General features: G+C 33.6%; 1 protein-coding gene across 6 annotated transcripts in view; it reads left to right on the top strand.

Annotated features, from left to right (window-relative positions):
* Nucleotides 1–204: 204 nt before the first annotated feature.
* Nucleotides 205–15,960, top strand: part of LOC123538081 (uncharacterized) — a 175,751-nt gene continuing 159,995 nt past the window's right edge. For 5 of the 6 annotated variants that reach the window (XM_053530446.1, XM_053530443.1, XM_053530441.1 and 2 more), the window contains exons 1-8: nt 205–609; nt 3,114–3,207; nt 11,098–11,185; nt 12,041–12,272; nt 12,631–12,777; nt 13,764–13,892; nt 14,421–14,490; nt 14,646–14,767. In XM_053530446.1, coding sequence (XP_053386421.1) covers nt 507–609; nt 3,114–3,207; nt 11,098–11,185; nt 12,041–12,272; nt 12,631–12,777; nt 13,764–13,892; nt 14,421–14,490; nt 14,646–14,767 — 985 coding nt within the window. In that variant the 5' untranslated portion in view covers nt 205–506. The remainder of the gene's footprint in view (nt 610–3,113; nt 3,208–11,097; nt 11,186–12,040; nt 12,273–12,630; nt 12,778–13,763; nt 13,893–14,420; nt 14,491–14,645; nt 14,768–15,960) is intronic. The other variant, XM_053530445.1, reaches the window with a different exon arrangement.

Below are 15,960 nucleotides of genomic sequence, written 5' to 3'. Positions count from 1 at the left end.
CATTTTGGTGTCTTACGACCAAAGCACCTGTTGTTGTCATGTTGCCAAGTAGCAAATTCTTCTACGATATTTACAAAGTTTTCCGAATAAAATATATACAGACTGGTATTGATTTTTTCAACAACTCTCGCACTGATCTTATTGAAAGGAGAATTTTATAGAAGCAGTCTAAATGTAACAGGAAGTTGATTGTTTACATTAGCGTCAGTTGAAACGTGAAGTAGCGCAGAGGTGGACGTATTTGATTTGAGAAGAAATATGCTAAAATTGTTTCGTAACACAACACAGAAGGATGTAACTTTGAATCAAATTTGTCCATTTTCGATGCATTGAAGTTTTATTTCGTTTATTTTGTAACATATTTTCGATTTGTGATTTTCTTGTGCTTCCTCTACTTGAACTTATTTTATATTGCGTGAAATTGGAAATAAATATATACTTTTTTCAAAACTTTAGACTATTTTACATTTATATTTGACTTGATACATATGTGAGAAATATCTGCAATGCACGCGGGCCGTGCTAGCAGCAGTTCTATGAAGGACTACCTTGGATACTTGACCATACTGTTAGTGTGCTGGTCACACTTTACAGTACAAACTGTTTACGGTGAGTAAAACTTGGCCACAACTGAAATTAGTTGATGGTAACATATTTGCATTATTTTAAATTTCAGTTATGAAATTATGGTATTCCTATCGCAGTGAGAAACACAGTTGTCTGTAGTCACTTCAGCGGAATTATAACAGTTCCTTTTCAGATGTTTTAATGGACAATTTTTCCTTTCGGTAACTTTCTGTGTGGTATTCAGGTGGGGCACATTGCTCATTCTACACATCATCAACAGCAGTACTGTATGTCATATGTTATTCTATGTATATAGAGTATAGCAGAGCTACCGGCGCCACTAAGCGGCGCCGACAGCGTCACATTACAGTTAAACGTGTGAAAAAGAAAATGAATAAAACTGTGTATAGAATTACTATCGAGTTGAAAATTCGTGGTACTGTTGTGGAATCGGTGTTGTTCGGGTTTTTTCCTGTACACAATGCTCATAGTAATTAATCAGTAAGACGTCAGTAGACGCTTGCTGTTTACGGTTGACAAAAGCGTTTCGCTCACTACTTTGAACGTTGAATAAAAATGTAAATGAGCGTTTGATAATAAGAATTTAGTGCTAAATACATTTTCTACGAAGAAAAAAAAGATAAAATACAATATTTTCAATGGAAAACGATTTTCATCACGCTGCCATAACTGAAATTTATGATGTATACTTATATTTGTCATATTTCCACATTGGTGTAGTGGTTACCGAGTTCGCATTGAAAACCAAAGGTCGGGAGTTCGATCCTCACCGAGAGCCATTTTTTAAAAATTTCTTTTTTATTTCAGTTTTTTTATGAGTTTTGAAAGCATTGTAAAAATTAAAGTCATTGATGTGAAATTTAACAAGTGTTTTGTTAGTGATGTCAGGTTCCAATATACTGTCTGTAGATAAAACTTATTCTTTAAAAAGGTTTCGGGAACAAAATATACAGGCATTGAACTGTGAAAAGCACATAATGCTCTTCTCTATAATAATAATAATTCCAGCAGAACTCCTTTAATTTTCAAGCGGCACTTGTGTTTTTTCAAGGGAGCTCTGCCTTCTAGGTAGCACCTAAGTTCATATTAAAGAATGAATTGATATATCTAATTAATATACATGTATCACATTTTCTAGTCTTTTCACTATCAGTTACCCAGTAAACATTTGACGTCAGCTAGACGTTATATAGACGTCGGATCCCAACGTTAGATTTTGGTTGAATTTGCAAACCGTTCAGAAGTCAGATCCCGACCTTGGCTAGACTTTCTGTCAACATATGCTTGCAGTTAAAATGTTTTAATGGTCAAATGTAGGTTCACCCAAGTATGTAGGAAATAACTGATAATATCTGAAATTCTCATAAAATGTAGAGGGAAATCTTCTAAATCTTATGACAGTCAAATGAGATCCAGTTTACCAACACTTCCTTCAATGCACTGTAATTACATGTACTTCTTAAGAAAAAGTGGTTAGGCATTTAATGTGCTTATCACAGACTCAGTGATACATGATTTCATTGAAAAAGAACCTGTTTCGAATTTGCATGCATTTTGATAGTTCACCTAAAGTATACACATATATACTGTAGACAGGAAAAACTTTTGTCTTCTTGTATATTATGCCAAAGAGAGCCCTTAGCGAGGGAAGATTGAAAGGGGAATATCTGGCTTGCACTCCCCTCCCCAATGCACAAACATACAAATCACTCTTTTTGATAGCCTTCAGTTGAGAAATCAGTTGTTTTAGACAATACATTTGGCATGCTTTCATTTCAAAACTTGAAATCAAAAATATTTATTGTTGTTGAAATAGAGGGACTTTACAGTAGACTGATTAAAAAGCTATCAGCTTGGTCAGATTGCTTTTTTCTGAAAAGGTGTGATTGTGTTAAAAGTTTCAAGGGCAAACTATATAACATACATGTCAGATTACACAATTTAAGGTGCACTTGTCAGAAGTTTTCTATTTGGACATGCCCAATCCCATAAAATTCTGGTCCCCCACCCAAAGCAAATCCTGGATCTGTCACTGCTTTAATGTATCGGCCCAGTGTACTTGCTGTGCAAGTGGAATTTTCGTTCAAACTCATCAGAGGATGGACACTTCAGATACAAGAAAGGAAGTGTTGATGTGTACGGAAGCTCTGCATGCATTTTAAGTGTCCATTAAGCAGACACCTGCTCAGTCCTCTAGGTTTTTTTTTCTAGATATCTTTTTGGATTCAGACGTTTATATCTAAATTAGTAACTTAATTGTGACTGTCATTTTAGGATCTAAATACGAAATTATGCTTAGAAATTTCTAAGTGCATAGATCTATATGCAATAATTGAATATTTCTACAAAGTATAAATCAGACCTAATTTTGTTTAATAGTAGGCTTATGTTGTGTTATGTAATACTCAGATGTTTTTTGCATGTTGTAACTTGTAACAATGCATTTCAGTGAATTAACAAAAATAACTATTTTCAGTAACATGTAATGAAGAATGTATTCACAGGCAAATCACTGTATTTTTCAGGACAATGCAATTGCGCTACAGATTGTGCATCAAGCTGCAGTGCTGGATATTACTTTGATTCTGGAACATGCCAGATATGCCCACAAGGAAAATAGTAAGTACCGTATAACCTGTATTAACAACACTTTCAAGGGACAAATACATCTCTAAAAAAACACCAAACATCTCTTTGCAAAGAACAATAACTCTCTACAAAGACAGGCACCTCTGCAAAGAACAGACACTTCTCTACAAAGAACAAACACTTCTCACTACAAAGAACAAACATGTCTACAAGGAACAGACACGTCTCTATAAATAACTCAAGGTAGCCATGGCTGGGTGGTTAAGGTCGTTGACTTCGAATCACTTGCCCCTCACTGATGTAGGTTCGAGCCTCACTGGGGACATTGAATTCTTCATGGGAGAAAGCCATCCAGCTGGCTTACTGAAGGTCAGAGGTTCTACCCAGGTGCCCGTTCGTGATCATGAAATAATGCACGGAGGGGCACCTGGGGTCTTCCTCCTCCATTAAAGTTGGAAAGTCGTGGTATGACCTATAATTATGACTTTAAACCCAACAAAGCAAATAAACAAACTAAAGAACAGACGCCTCTATACAAAGAACAGACTCTTCTGCACAAAGAGCAGACACGTGTCTACAAAGAAAGAATGGACACCTCTACAAAGAACAGGCACATCTACAAAGAAAAAAACATTCTACAAATAACAGACACTTCTTTATATTTAAGTTTAGGCATTTCTCAGCAAAGAACAGGCACGTCTTTACAGGGACAGATATTTTCCTTCTGATATATTTATTTCTTATTAGACTTATAATAATATAATTGTACTTCTCAAAAACAGATTTTAGTGCTCAGAAGTGGTGTTTGCTATTATAGACTGCATATTAATTGTACCAGTATAACAGACATTTTAGGATAGTCTTTATTATTTTTTTTCAGTAGAGTTAAATAATATGATTTAGAAACTCGTCTTTCACATGATTCCACCTGTAGCTTTTTAGCATCTACCATTCATTATATTTGACAAAGGAAAATTCTATGCTACTATAATGAAACAACTATGTTGAAAATCCCGAAATGTTCATGTCCGTGTAAATTGGCTATAACTGCTATGGAAATTTCCTTTATTTTGTTTTCATCTCATTTTGAAGTATTGCAAATTGCCGATGCAGATTTATTGTTGTTTAGTAAAGGGAAACTGATCAAGAAGTGGATGGGGAAGATGTCAGTTTGTAGAAATTATGAGAATTGAAGTGAAAGTTGTTTGTTAAAGATATCATTATATTATATATCACGGAGCAAAAATCAATAGATCACCAGATAATAGATGAACTTATGTTTACAAACTACTTTATACATTTTTAATAAGTTTTAACACCTTGATCAATAGACAAACGGATACATTGTATCATAAAAGAATGTTGCTTTTGAAAGTTTGGCTTTTGAAGTGATGTGACTTGTAGCAGTAGAAAATTATATTTTCTGTTTTAGAAAATTGATTTTCTGAACATTCCATAGCAAAGTAGTTTGTACTTTTAAATTTGGTTAGTTTAGTGTATACTAATTCCTTTAGCTAATTAAAAGACCCTCATTTCAGGCTTTGTGGGCTATACTTGTACCCATTTTCCCTAATTAGGAAATAATTTAATATAATTATATAGAGGATATTTGTTTGTTTCAGTGTAAGATCGAAATATATTTCACCAAGTGAACACTATAATTAAATATTTTCACGAGTGGCGCAGCCACGAGTGAAAATGTAAATTATTGTGTTCACGAGTGAAATATATTTCAATCTTACATTGAAACAAACAGATTTTTCTTTTATTTATGTATTTTCAATGGTTTTAAACAATTTATGTCAATTTTACCCGCGCAGCGTCACGGCATCGCATCAGACGTCATAATTTCATGACGTCACGATTCTAAGCGTATAACTTTCAAATAGTCCTATGACGTTCCAACTTCTTTTAGATTATTTAATGATGGAAGTATACTTCATGATCCGTAAATATTATTTATATCTATGTCTTTACTGAATATATTTTCATGAAATTTTCCATTATCTATAATCATATCTTTCGCATTCAAGTTAGTTCCGTACCGTGAAAAAAAATGATATTTTGACTGTTTGAAACAGTGAAAATATCAATTTTATTTCACCGACAAATTTCAGTATTTCATTGAAAAGCATAAAATAAATAGAGGATATTTGTTTGTTTTAGTGTAAGATCGAAATATATTTCACCGAGTGAATACTATAATGCAATATTTTCACGAGTGCGCAGCCACGAGTGAAAATGTAAATATGGTGTTCACGAGTGAAATATATTTCTATCTTGCACTGAAACAAATAAATTTCTATTTATTTATGCATTTTAATGGTTTTAACCAAATATTTTCAGTTTGCCCGCGCAACGTCGCGTGCATCGCATCATAACGTGATAATTCGTGACGTCAGGATGTCTTTGTAGAAAAACTATAAATAGTTCTATACGTTTTCTGATTTCTTGACATTTATTATGATAAATGTAAATATTATGATCCTTTTATTATTCTTTACACTTTACCTTACTGAAGAATAGTTTGCAAGGAATTTCAAATCATTTATAAATCATATCATTCGCATTCAAATGTAGTTCCGTACCAGTGAAAAATAAAAATGATATTTTCACTGTTTGAAACAGTGAAAATATCAATTTTATTTCACTGATAAATTTCAATATTTCACAGAAGAGTATAAAATAAATAATATATCATTCACCTCGCAAAGATTAAAAAGAAAAAAATTGATGCCAAAAGATTTATTTTGATGGAAATATTTAATTGAAAATAATTTATTGCTCTTGATTACTTTTTTTTTTTTTTACTTTTTTTGTAGAATCTCAATTTGTAACTTAATTTAAAGTATTGCCACAAGACCTGACATTCTTCCTGACTCTGTTTTGCAAAAGCCCTGTAAATATCTTTCTTTTACAGTTTTTGGTGCTATCCAAATTTGAAGAAAGTATGAACCAGGTATTTAAAAGGAATTTTGGAAGCATTGTACTTTAAACAAATTAATTTTGAAATAAAAACCTGGTGAAATTAAATAAACCTGTAGAGTACTTCAAACAAATTTTGTTGACATTAAAGCTTTAAAAATGAGGGTAAAGTTTACTGTATTATATAAAATGCAAATATTGAGGTAGTACCCTACATGGGCTTTAATACATTTTAGAATCTATTGTTGAAATTGTTAACCAATATATAGCATTTGTTATTTTATGGAAATTTCTGCCAAATCTTTCTTAAGACTTTCATAACATTTTGTACATACATATTATAAAGTATTTATTATAAGGTGCGTCTTCTCAGGTTACAAAATGTAGTATTGAAAATTCTAATTTATATATATAAGAAATGAGAGGTTATAAAGTAATAAAACTTAGTTGTATGATAAATTTCATAGTATTGCCATAAATTGAACTATTTACTTTCTTGTTGAAAAGTGAATTCTGATTTAGATATATAATATTTATAAAATGTAAAAGTTTACCTCACAATATCACAACCTTAAATTACTTTCTTCTGAGCTGTTTTTTTTTAATTGAAATGGCAGTCCTAGCCTTTATCAAGCGGAAAAATTCATGTATCTTTAAAATATGTCAGATAAGGTCTTAATTTGCCTGATTTTAATAATCATAAGCACTATGAATGATATATATTTTACATAATATTTTCTTTGTTTGTATCAAATACTTCGATTTGAAAAAAATGATTAATTTAGATAAAATGTTGGGACAAATTATGAAAAAATAAGTATATTTTGTTATGGGAATAGGCCCTTAAGAGAGGTTAAAGCTCTGATTAAATTTTAGTTTGCTTGAAATTTATCTTAACTAACTGAGTGGTCAAGGTAGCTGAAATCATATCACTTACCACTTACCTCTTTGGGTTTGAACCCCTGTGGGCGTTGCCATTTGAAGAAATATCCAGCCGGCTTTATGGAAAGCCAGGCCAATGGTGCCCTCCCCCCCACCCCATCTCCACCATCCCCTACCCCACAGTGACATCCCACTATGTTTGATGGCACATAGCTCTTTGGACTTCTGACAAGTATTGATAATGTGCCGTAAGTGAGGGATTGTAGAGACTACAGTTAAAGACAGTGCTTTCTGGGATTTTAACTAATGTCCTCAATATGGTAAAGAGTCCATTCCTGCTTTATACTTCTGTCATATCATATTGCTGACAGTCAGATGTCTTCATAAGCACCACATCAGTTGTATTGGCTCTGTGAAGGTTGCATGCATGGACAGAAATACCAAGTACATAAAAAAAAGTTTTAAAAAAAACAACCACGGATTACAGAAGTAAAATAATGTAGAATTGATGATAACAAAACACAGAATTTAGATTTTTCCAGTTTAGGGACATTTGTATAAACCTATGATATTTCATAAGAGAATGACATGAGTTGTAAGTTTTTTTATGTAAATTTCTGAAAACACTTTCAAATTCTTTCAAAAACTGTAAATTCTTTGTTGATTTAAGATTTCTCTAGATTTTTCTTGGTTTCATAAGACTTTCGTAATCAGTTTAATTCTTACTTTAAACTCTAACAAAAATATGTTTATTTCAACATGTTTTGGATAATAGAGGTATATATAATGGATTAATTGCAAACCTTCACAAGCCTATCTGTTTGGATTATCTTTTATTAGCGCGGGCCTGTTTGTCACATAAGTCTCCTATATTTTAATGTTCGAAAATAGCAGCTTTTTGTCTGTTGATAATAGAAAATCTGGCATTAAGCCATATCAATTAATAGCATGATCACGGGACAAAAAATAGTACATTTTTGAAAAAGTTTTACAAGATTTTACCGAAGGCTATAGAATTGGATCGTTCAATGTATTTTCTCTTTATACATGCACAAAAACTTCATAATGCAATGTGAAAATAAAAAATATACATGTATTTTCCGAAAAATGATCTCCCTTGAAAAAGATTTTTTTTATAATGGGGGTCATTTTTTGAAAGATACATGGATCTGTGTTATTTTTTGATTGAATATCAATTTCCTGTGATGTATGTATACATAATCTGATGATAATTAATTTATCAGTTGAAGTATTTTAGATATGGTTCTTTTTTAGACATTGATGTTGCTTTGTCATTATGTCTCTACTATCTACCTGTAACATTTTATCAAAATTAGTATCAAACCCATCATCTTTGTCAAAAGTATAATGGCCAGAGGAGCACCTTCGTTCTTTTTTCCGCTGTTCATCTGGAACCCATAAACTATTTAGGGGCCTCTGTGGCGGAGTGGTTAAGGTCGCTGACTTCAAATCACTTGCCCCTCTTCGATGTGGGTTCGAGCCTCACTCGGGGTGTTGAATTCTTCATGTGAGGAAGCCATCCAGTTGGCTTACGGAAGGTCGGTGGTTCTACCCAGGTGCCTGTGATGAAATAATGCACGGAGGGGCACTTGGGGTCTTTCTCCACCATTAAAGCTGGAAAGTCACCATATGACCTATCATGTGTCGGTGCGATGTTAAATCCAACAAACAAAAAAACAAACTATTCAGGATTAGAGTTTTAACTGGGCAAATTATTCTAATTAATTTAATAATATACACTTAGGTCTAATAGTAATGACATTTTTCTGGGGATAGTTAGCTGATGTTTCACCGAGGTCAGCTGATGAGCTGTAACTGCTTTAGCCTGCTGGTGGCAGGTGACTTTGCTTTTGGGACCAGTGCAGACCAAGATCTGTTCAGGCTGATCACGGTCTGCGCTGTTTGCTATTCAATCTGTAAATTTTCAGTGAACACCCCTTTGATAAACAAGTGGTACCGCTTAAATTGAATGATGGAGTCCAGTCCATTGTAGAAATTTAGCAGGGCAAAGGTTAAAAATGGCTACCAAAATGAAATGTCTAAAATTCCTGCCTAATGTCTTAGAGGTTGGTTAAAGATGTAATGTTTAAAAGGTTGTATTCATTTTAAGTTGATAGGTTTTTGTCATCCACTTTTCTCTTATCATATGCGGAAGATTTAAATATTTCACAAGACTTTACCTCTGTGATCAATTATTGATTAGGTAGATTTGATAGCGTGCCAGGTTGTTTAAAACCCTGATGATAATATGATAGAATTTAGTACATGTATTGTTTGAAGCGTACTTGAAATGTGCGTAATTAAAGTCACTTCTTTTGTTGGTCTCCAATTTTCAAGGTATCTTTATGATCGTTTACATTGAAACAGTCTAAATTGGTGACCTCAAACATGAAAAAAATGTTAACAGATATTGTATAATTATATAAATTGTTAATTTTTATAAGTGTGCTGATAATTCTTCTTAGGGATATTTTTGAACATTTTTTTATTTCAAAGGTCAATAATGAATAGAATTTGTTCTTTGGTCTGATTATGCCTACATTACCCCCACTGAAAGGTTGTTACTTTAATTTAAATAATTTAAAAAAAAATTGAGTTAAAGTACTTTGTTTTATTAATTGCACTTTTCTGTATGCCCTCTATTTATTATTAACCAACCAAGCATCAGTTTTGTACAATGCCACTGAATACTATGTCCTTAGGTTGTGCATATTGCAGAATTGGGCTATTTGTCCATCTCTCCTTAGTTTGTGTATTTCATTTGTATGTCCACAATTATATGAGCTATCTTATTCATTTGATTGCCCACTGTTTATATACACTAGGCAAGTAGAGTAACATAATTGTTTGTTTGTCCATAGTGTACCCAGTAAAATTACATAGTTCTGTGTCTTTTCACGGTTTGCAGTAAAACTACATAATAAATTCATTGTCTGTTTACAGTTTGTGTTCCCAGAAGTACCACATAATTCTTTGTTTGTCCAAAGTCAATGGACCCAGTAGAATTATATAGTTTTTGTCTGTTCACAGCTTTTGTATCCAGTAGAATTACATAGTTTTTGTCTGTTCACAGTTTGTGTTCATAGTAGAATTACAATCATAATCTGTTGTCTGTCCAAAGTCTGTGTAAGTAGAACTACATAATTCTTTGTCTGTTCACAGTTTGTGTTCACAGTAGAATTACATTATAGTTTGATATCTTTCCAAAGGTATTAAATGTGTACCCATTAGAATTACATAAATCATTGTCTGTTCACAGTTTGTGTTCCCAGTAGAATTACAGAGAATTACATAATTCAATTTCTGTTCACAGTTTGTGTTCCCAGTAGAATTACATAATTCATTGTCTGTTCAGAGTTCGTGTTCCCAGTAGAATTACATATTTTGATGTCTGTCCAAAGTTAATGTGTACCCATTAGAATTACATAAATCATTGTCTATTCACAGTTTATGTTCCCAGTAGAATTACAAAGAATTACATAATTTGATGTCTGTCAAAAGTTTGTGTACTCAGTAGAATTACATAATTCATTGTCAGTTCAGTTTGTGTTCCCAGTAGAATTACATTTGTTGTCTAGGGCCTCCACCGGGCCTCGGGAAGTTGTAACCACTTTTTGAGAGAAACTGCCAAATTGAAGCTGAATGGCTAAAATTTGGCCATATTTTAATAGAATTCTTGTCACCACTTTCAAAAGTCTGTAGCCAGTTCTCTGAATTTGTAACATTAGGCTCATTGGCGAATGGCACAGATGTCAGGCCATGGTTGTCTGTCCACAGTTTGTGTACACATGCAAGCATAATAATTTATTAGTATCCTATTCTTTAGTCTAGCCCACCGCTGGAGAAGATTGTAATTTATCTGTGCTCTGTTTTGTGTTTGTGAAGGTATTTATAAATAGACTGTAATATATAGCTAGAACTCTGATGATTTATTCGCTTACTTGATATATTAGTCTAAACTTCCTTTTTCTAGTGCCTCGGTCACATATGTTATACTTTCATATGAAAAATGATTGATTTAAAATGAAACTTTACATAGATTAAAATGTTTTGATTACTGAAGATAAATGTTATTATTTTCTTCAATTTCAGTTGTCCAGGAGGAAGCAATGCAGCACAAGACTGCGCTGCCGGGACATACAACAGTAATACAGGATCATCTTTGTCAGCAGACTGTCTGGTACAGTAACTGTTTGTGTTAATAGAATGATAATTTATTTATAAATGTGCAGTTCATGCAACATTATATCTGTTCTATGTAGGATTTTATTAAACATTCGTCTTCCAAGTCAATTTTTTTGTGCTGTCTGTTTTTTTTCTGACACTTGAATTTGCGTCATTTTCCCTGGACCTCCTTCTGTAGTCTCCGAGAACACGGTTGATAAATCTACAAAGGATGATTAAATATGAAAACAAATTTATTAAGTATTTTTCTTGCTTTGCATGGTTATATTCAATAACACAGCAATTATGCTGATATTAGACAGGTTGTAGTTTCATATATATGCATATCATGTTATGTATAGTAAATCCTTACTCATAATGTTAAGTGGCTGCTAAACATTGTCCGATCATTTTAAAGAACTTGCTTGGTATAAGTTAATGTACATGTTTTTTAAAAAAAAAACTTATAGTTTTACAAGTTAAGTTGAATGTGCACTGCTATATCACATAAATAACTTGCCGTGTTTTGAAATATGAGACTAAAACAAAGAATGTAAATCTACATGTCCCCATACAAACTCACATACTTATATCTCCACAAGTGCACATACACATATTCATACAACTATGAATTCTCTTTGAAGACTACGGTAGGTAAAACTTGAAACTTATGCCAAATCTTTAGTTATTCTTAATTCATTTAATTTATCAGTTCAGAGTTTCATATTACTAAGGTTATTTCCATGATGGATTTTCGCTGTGTTGAGGGACAAAATATAAAAAATTGCAATTGACTTTTATTTGGTAATATATGGAATAAATTCATAGAAGCACATAAGTCAAGTACAATTAACTATTTTTTTTGTCATAGGATTGTGCTGCTGGTCAGTACAGTTCCGCCGGAGCTTCTGGTTGTATCCAGTGCCCTCAAGGCACAGCTTGCGCAAACCCTGGTACATCTTCACCAACCAACTGTTTGGCCGGAACATACTCTGGAGCTGGTGCCACTTCCTGTACTAACTGTCCACTTGGTTCCTACTGCACCGGAAACCAGGCTACATCCCCAGTAGCTTGTACCTCGGGGTACTACACTCCAAGCAATGGTAAGTAAAGACACCTTGATAAAGTTTGTAAGATCAACAACACAGTCAAACTTATCTCAAACTCGACAGGCCACACACAGACAAAATTTGTTCAAGCTAATGGTAGTTTGAGCCATTGATTATATACTTTATAAAGGTATTAATTGCCATGATCAGTTTGAGAAAAGTGTGGTGTTTTGATTATCTGAGTTTGAGAGAACTAAGTTCTACTATATTTCATCAGAAGAAAATACTCGTGTGATCAGCAGTCATTTCTGTAGTCCCTCTATTTCGGTAACAAAAGTTACATTGATTTTCCTAATTGATCGGTGCTTTAATTTCAGTTAAGTTTATACATAATATACATAATGTGTTACAGGTGCTTCAAGTTGTACAACACAATGCCCGGCTGGTTCTGAATGTCCCAGTGGAACAACTCCAATACAGTGTTCAGCCGGATACTACAGTCTTTTAGGAGAAGAAGCATGTACACCATGCCCTGCTGGACAGTATAGTAGTTCTGCAGGTAAGGCCGTGATTAAACAATAGTTTGTTTGTGGTAACGCAATCCAAAGTTTCTTGTGTTGATAGATATGTAGGGATTTTTCTTTTTGCAAACAATCATGCAGCGAAAAAAAAAATCATCTGACTTGACAGAAAAAAAGATAGGTTGCAGTGATTTTTAAGGGTCGGTAGTGTTACTGCAAACAACTGTAGTTTTTTTTTTATGATAGCCAAATGTAAAAGATCTTTTTTGTTTATTTTCGTAGTAAATGGTATTAGTATCATTCTGATTTTCCCATTGATTTATTTTATTCCCATTCCATGGAGCTTTTCCAAACTCTCTCTTTTACTGTTTGAGAGCAGGATTTGACTGATGGATTAAAGAGAACAAAAAATACCCGTGTAATAAATTATTTGTGTTAAAGCGATTTTCTGCAACTATGTTTCAAACTCATTTAGGACACAATTACACTACATGGACTTGCATTACTTTAAACATATTTTCTTCGAAAAAAAAAAAATTCTGTAGATGTCCATAAGTAAGATGCATTACATCTTGAACATACATTTTGTCAGTAATTACAAAAGTAGTCCTTTCATCTGCCATTTTATTGATGCTTGAACAACTAAACATGTTTAGGGGCAAAAGCTGAAACAGTATTTGTTATTATATTTAACATGTACTCTGTACAAATCGAATAAAGTATATGTTCTGTTCTGGTAAAAGTACCAAATTGATAATTGATACCCACCTCAAGCTGTTTTGGATGACTGAAGTAACATAAAAATGTATGCAAAGAAACCATTATGCCAGTCGGAATGCAGAAACTTCAATTCAAAATTCAGTTGCCAAAAATGTTATAATCTTTTTACATTGACATCCACAAATTTCAGTCCCGACAAATTTAGCTGTTTTTGGCAGTGTCGTGAATTTGTTTTGCTCACGGATAGTATACAGTATAGAGCAAAAGAAACCCTGAAATAACTAAGACTTGTTGATTTCTGCAGGTGCTTCATCATGCACACAGTGTGATGAAGGTCATGAATGTCCAACAACTGGAATGTCATCACCTACAGCATGTGCTGCCGGTTATATTGCTGCCACTGGATCATCGAGCTGCACACTCTGTGCTAATGGTAAGTACAACTGTCTGCTTGCTGCCTTCAATTTCTGGTCTAATTCAGGGATATATGTTTTCAGATTTTATGAATGGTCGCAGTTCTGATAAAATAGGGAAAAGAATCAAGAGGTTTCTAGTGATGTTGCTGCCAGGTTGCCATGCTGTAACAAGATTATCATATTTATGTTTATGCCTTCTCATCAGGGTTGTGTTACATTTGTGCAATTTGGTTCATGTTGCTGTCGGACCATTTTGTTATGTTGTTATATTGGAGACATATAATTCTGTTGAAACTGTGGCAAATTATTCCACTTAATCTGCAGGCAGTATATTAGGATAATGTCATTACCAAACCATTCTATTCATGCCACAGCCGTTGGTTTTATTTCAGCACTTTCATGTTGATAATGTTGCAGTCGTAAAAGTCATGCTGAGGTGCTGTGATATCTCAAAGACCAGTTAGCTGAAAGTCTTATTTCTTAGTTGAAGAAGGGAAGACCAAAAGTTACCTTCATTAGAGCATGTACATTTATTTATTATTCAGATAAAATCCCTGACTCGGATAACAAAATCTGTGAAGTTTGCCCTGCTGGATATGAATGCACGAACCCGGCGTAAGTGAACTAATTTGTTATCTTATATAATTTGTTTTGTGTATTTTGTTGCTAGAAAAAAATACTTTGTAAAAACTTATTTCCAGATAATAATTTCAAACTTCTTCAAACATCAAGTCCAACCTGTGTAAATTAATTTGTTGTTTTATTTTCAGAAACCCAGAAACAGAATGTAGTTCCGGTTACTATGCACTCAGTGGTGCTGCGACCTGCACGCAATGTCCGGTAAACCATAAATGTCCAACAAAAACAGCAGCCCCAGTGGCTTGTGCAAGCGGTATGAACATTACTTAACCCTTACCCTGCTAAATTTCTATAATGAACATGTCAGTCTTCCAGTTTGGACAGTACCATTACCTTATAAAAGGTGTGTTTACTAAAAAGATACTGGCTGAATAGCGAACAGTGCAGATCATGATCAGACTGCACGGATGTGCAGGCTGATCATGAGCTGCACTGGTCGCAAAGGCAAAACGAATCGTGTTCAGCATGATAAGGGTTAAGGGTAAATGGTACAGTTGCCAATATGTATATAGGGCAAAAACTTTCCTGTGGGCAGAATTTTTTTAAACTTTGTATACATGTACTGACTGAGAATCAAGTTTAAAACAGAAATATGTATCAAAAATCATAGGTACCCAGGCTTGATCATGAATTATCTGCCCTTGAAAGTCTTCTTAGTATTTTCCAACTTTCAAAGGCAGATAATTCATGATCAGTCCTGGGTACCTATGATTTTTGCTACATATTTCCGTTTTAACCTTGATTCTCAGTCAGTACACAAATAAAAAAAGGCAGAACACATCTACATGCATAATTGTCTATAATGACTAAAATTAGGCATGTAAAACCTAGTACAAATATTATCCCCATATTTCCCCGGCAGGCTATTTTGGCCAAATTAAGCAGAAAATAGTCAAAATCATTAAGGCCAGAGTTTTTTAATAACTTGGGTTACGGGAGCGCCGGGTCCTAATTCTCCAAAATCCAAATAAAAATAAAATTCAAAATTGCGATTTTATTTTTATTTTCTCCGACGCTTGCATCTACTTTCCGTGGTGGAAAATAAAACAGTGTCTATTAACCTACAATAAATATCCCAGCGTGTGCAATGGACTTCCGATATTCTCAAAGGACACCGTGAGGTAACTTTACTAGAATGACGTGACTAGCTCCGCCCCTTAACTAATTGCCGGCGTGACAGTGTGAAAGTATTGTGTCTGATAGAGAACGTCCGTAAATATAAACTGTTATCCAGATCAGCTGACATGTTTAGAAGGCATTAATTGCAGACAACAAAAGGCTTGGATTAAATTGGTGAAACAAGCTCCTAAGTCGGAAGACAAAGTAACTTAATTGTGGAAAATATATCGATAATTTCAGCACAAAGCGTCAGCAAGTAACTATATTTTAGCAAATGACATTTCACATCCAGTTTAAATTAATACATTTTTTCCGACCGGTAATAAA

This window comes from Mercenaria mercenaria, chromosome 18 (assembly GCF_021730395.1).
Source record: "Mercenaria mercenaria strain notata chromosome 18, MADL_Memer_1, whole genome shotgun sequence".
In the NCBI taxonomy this organism is placed as follows: Eukaryota; Metazoa; Mollusca; class Bivalvia; order Venerida; family Veneridae; genus Mercenaria; species Mercenaria mercenaria.
Note: the sequence above shows the minus strand (reverse complement) of the source record. Positions and strands in the feature narration are given on the sequence as shown.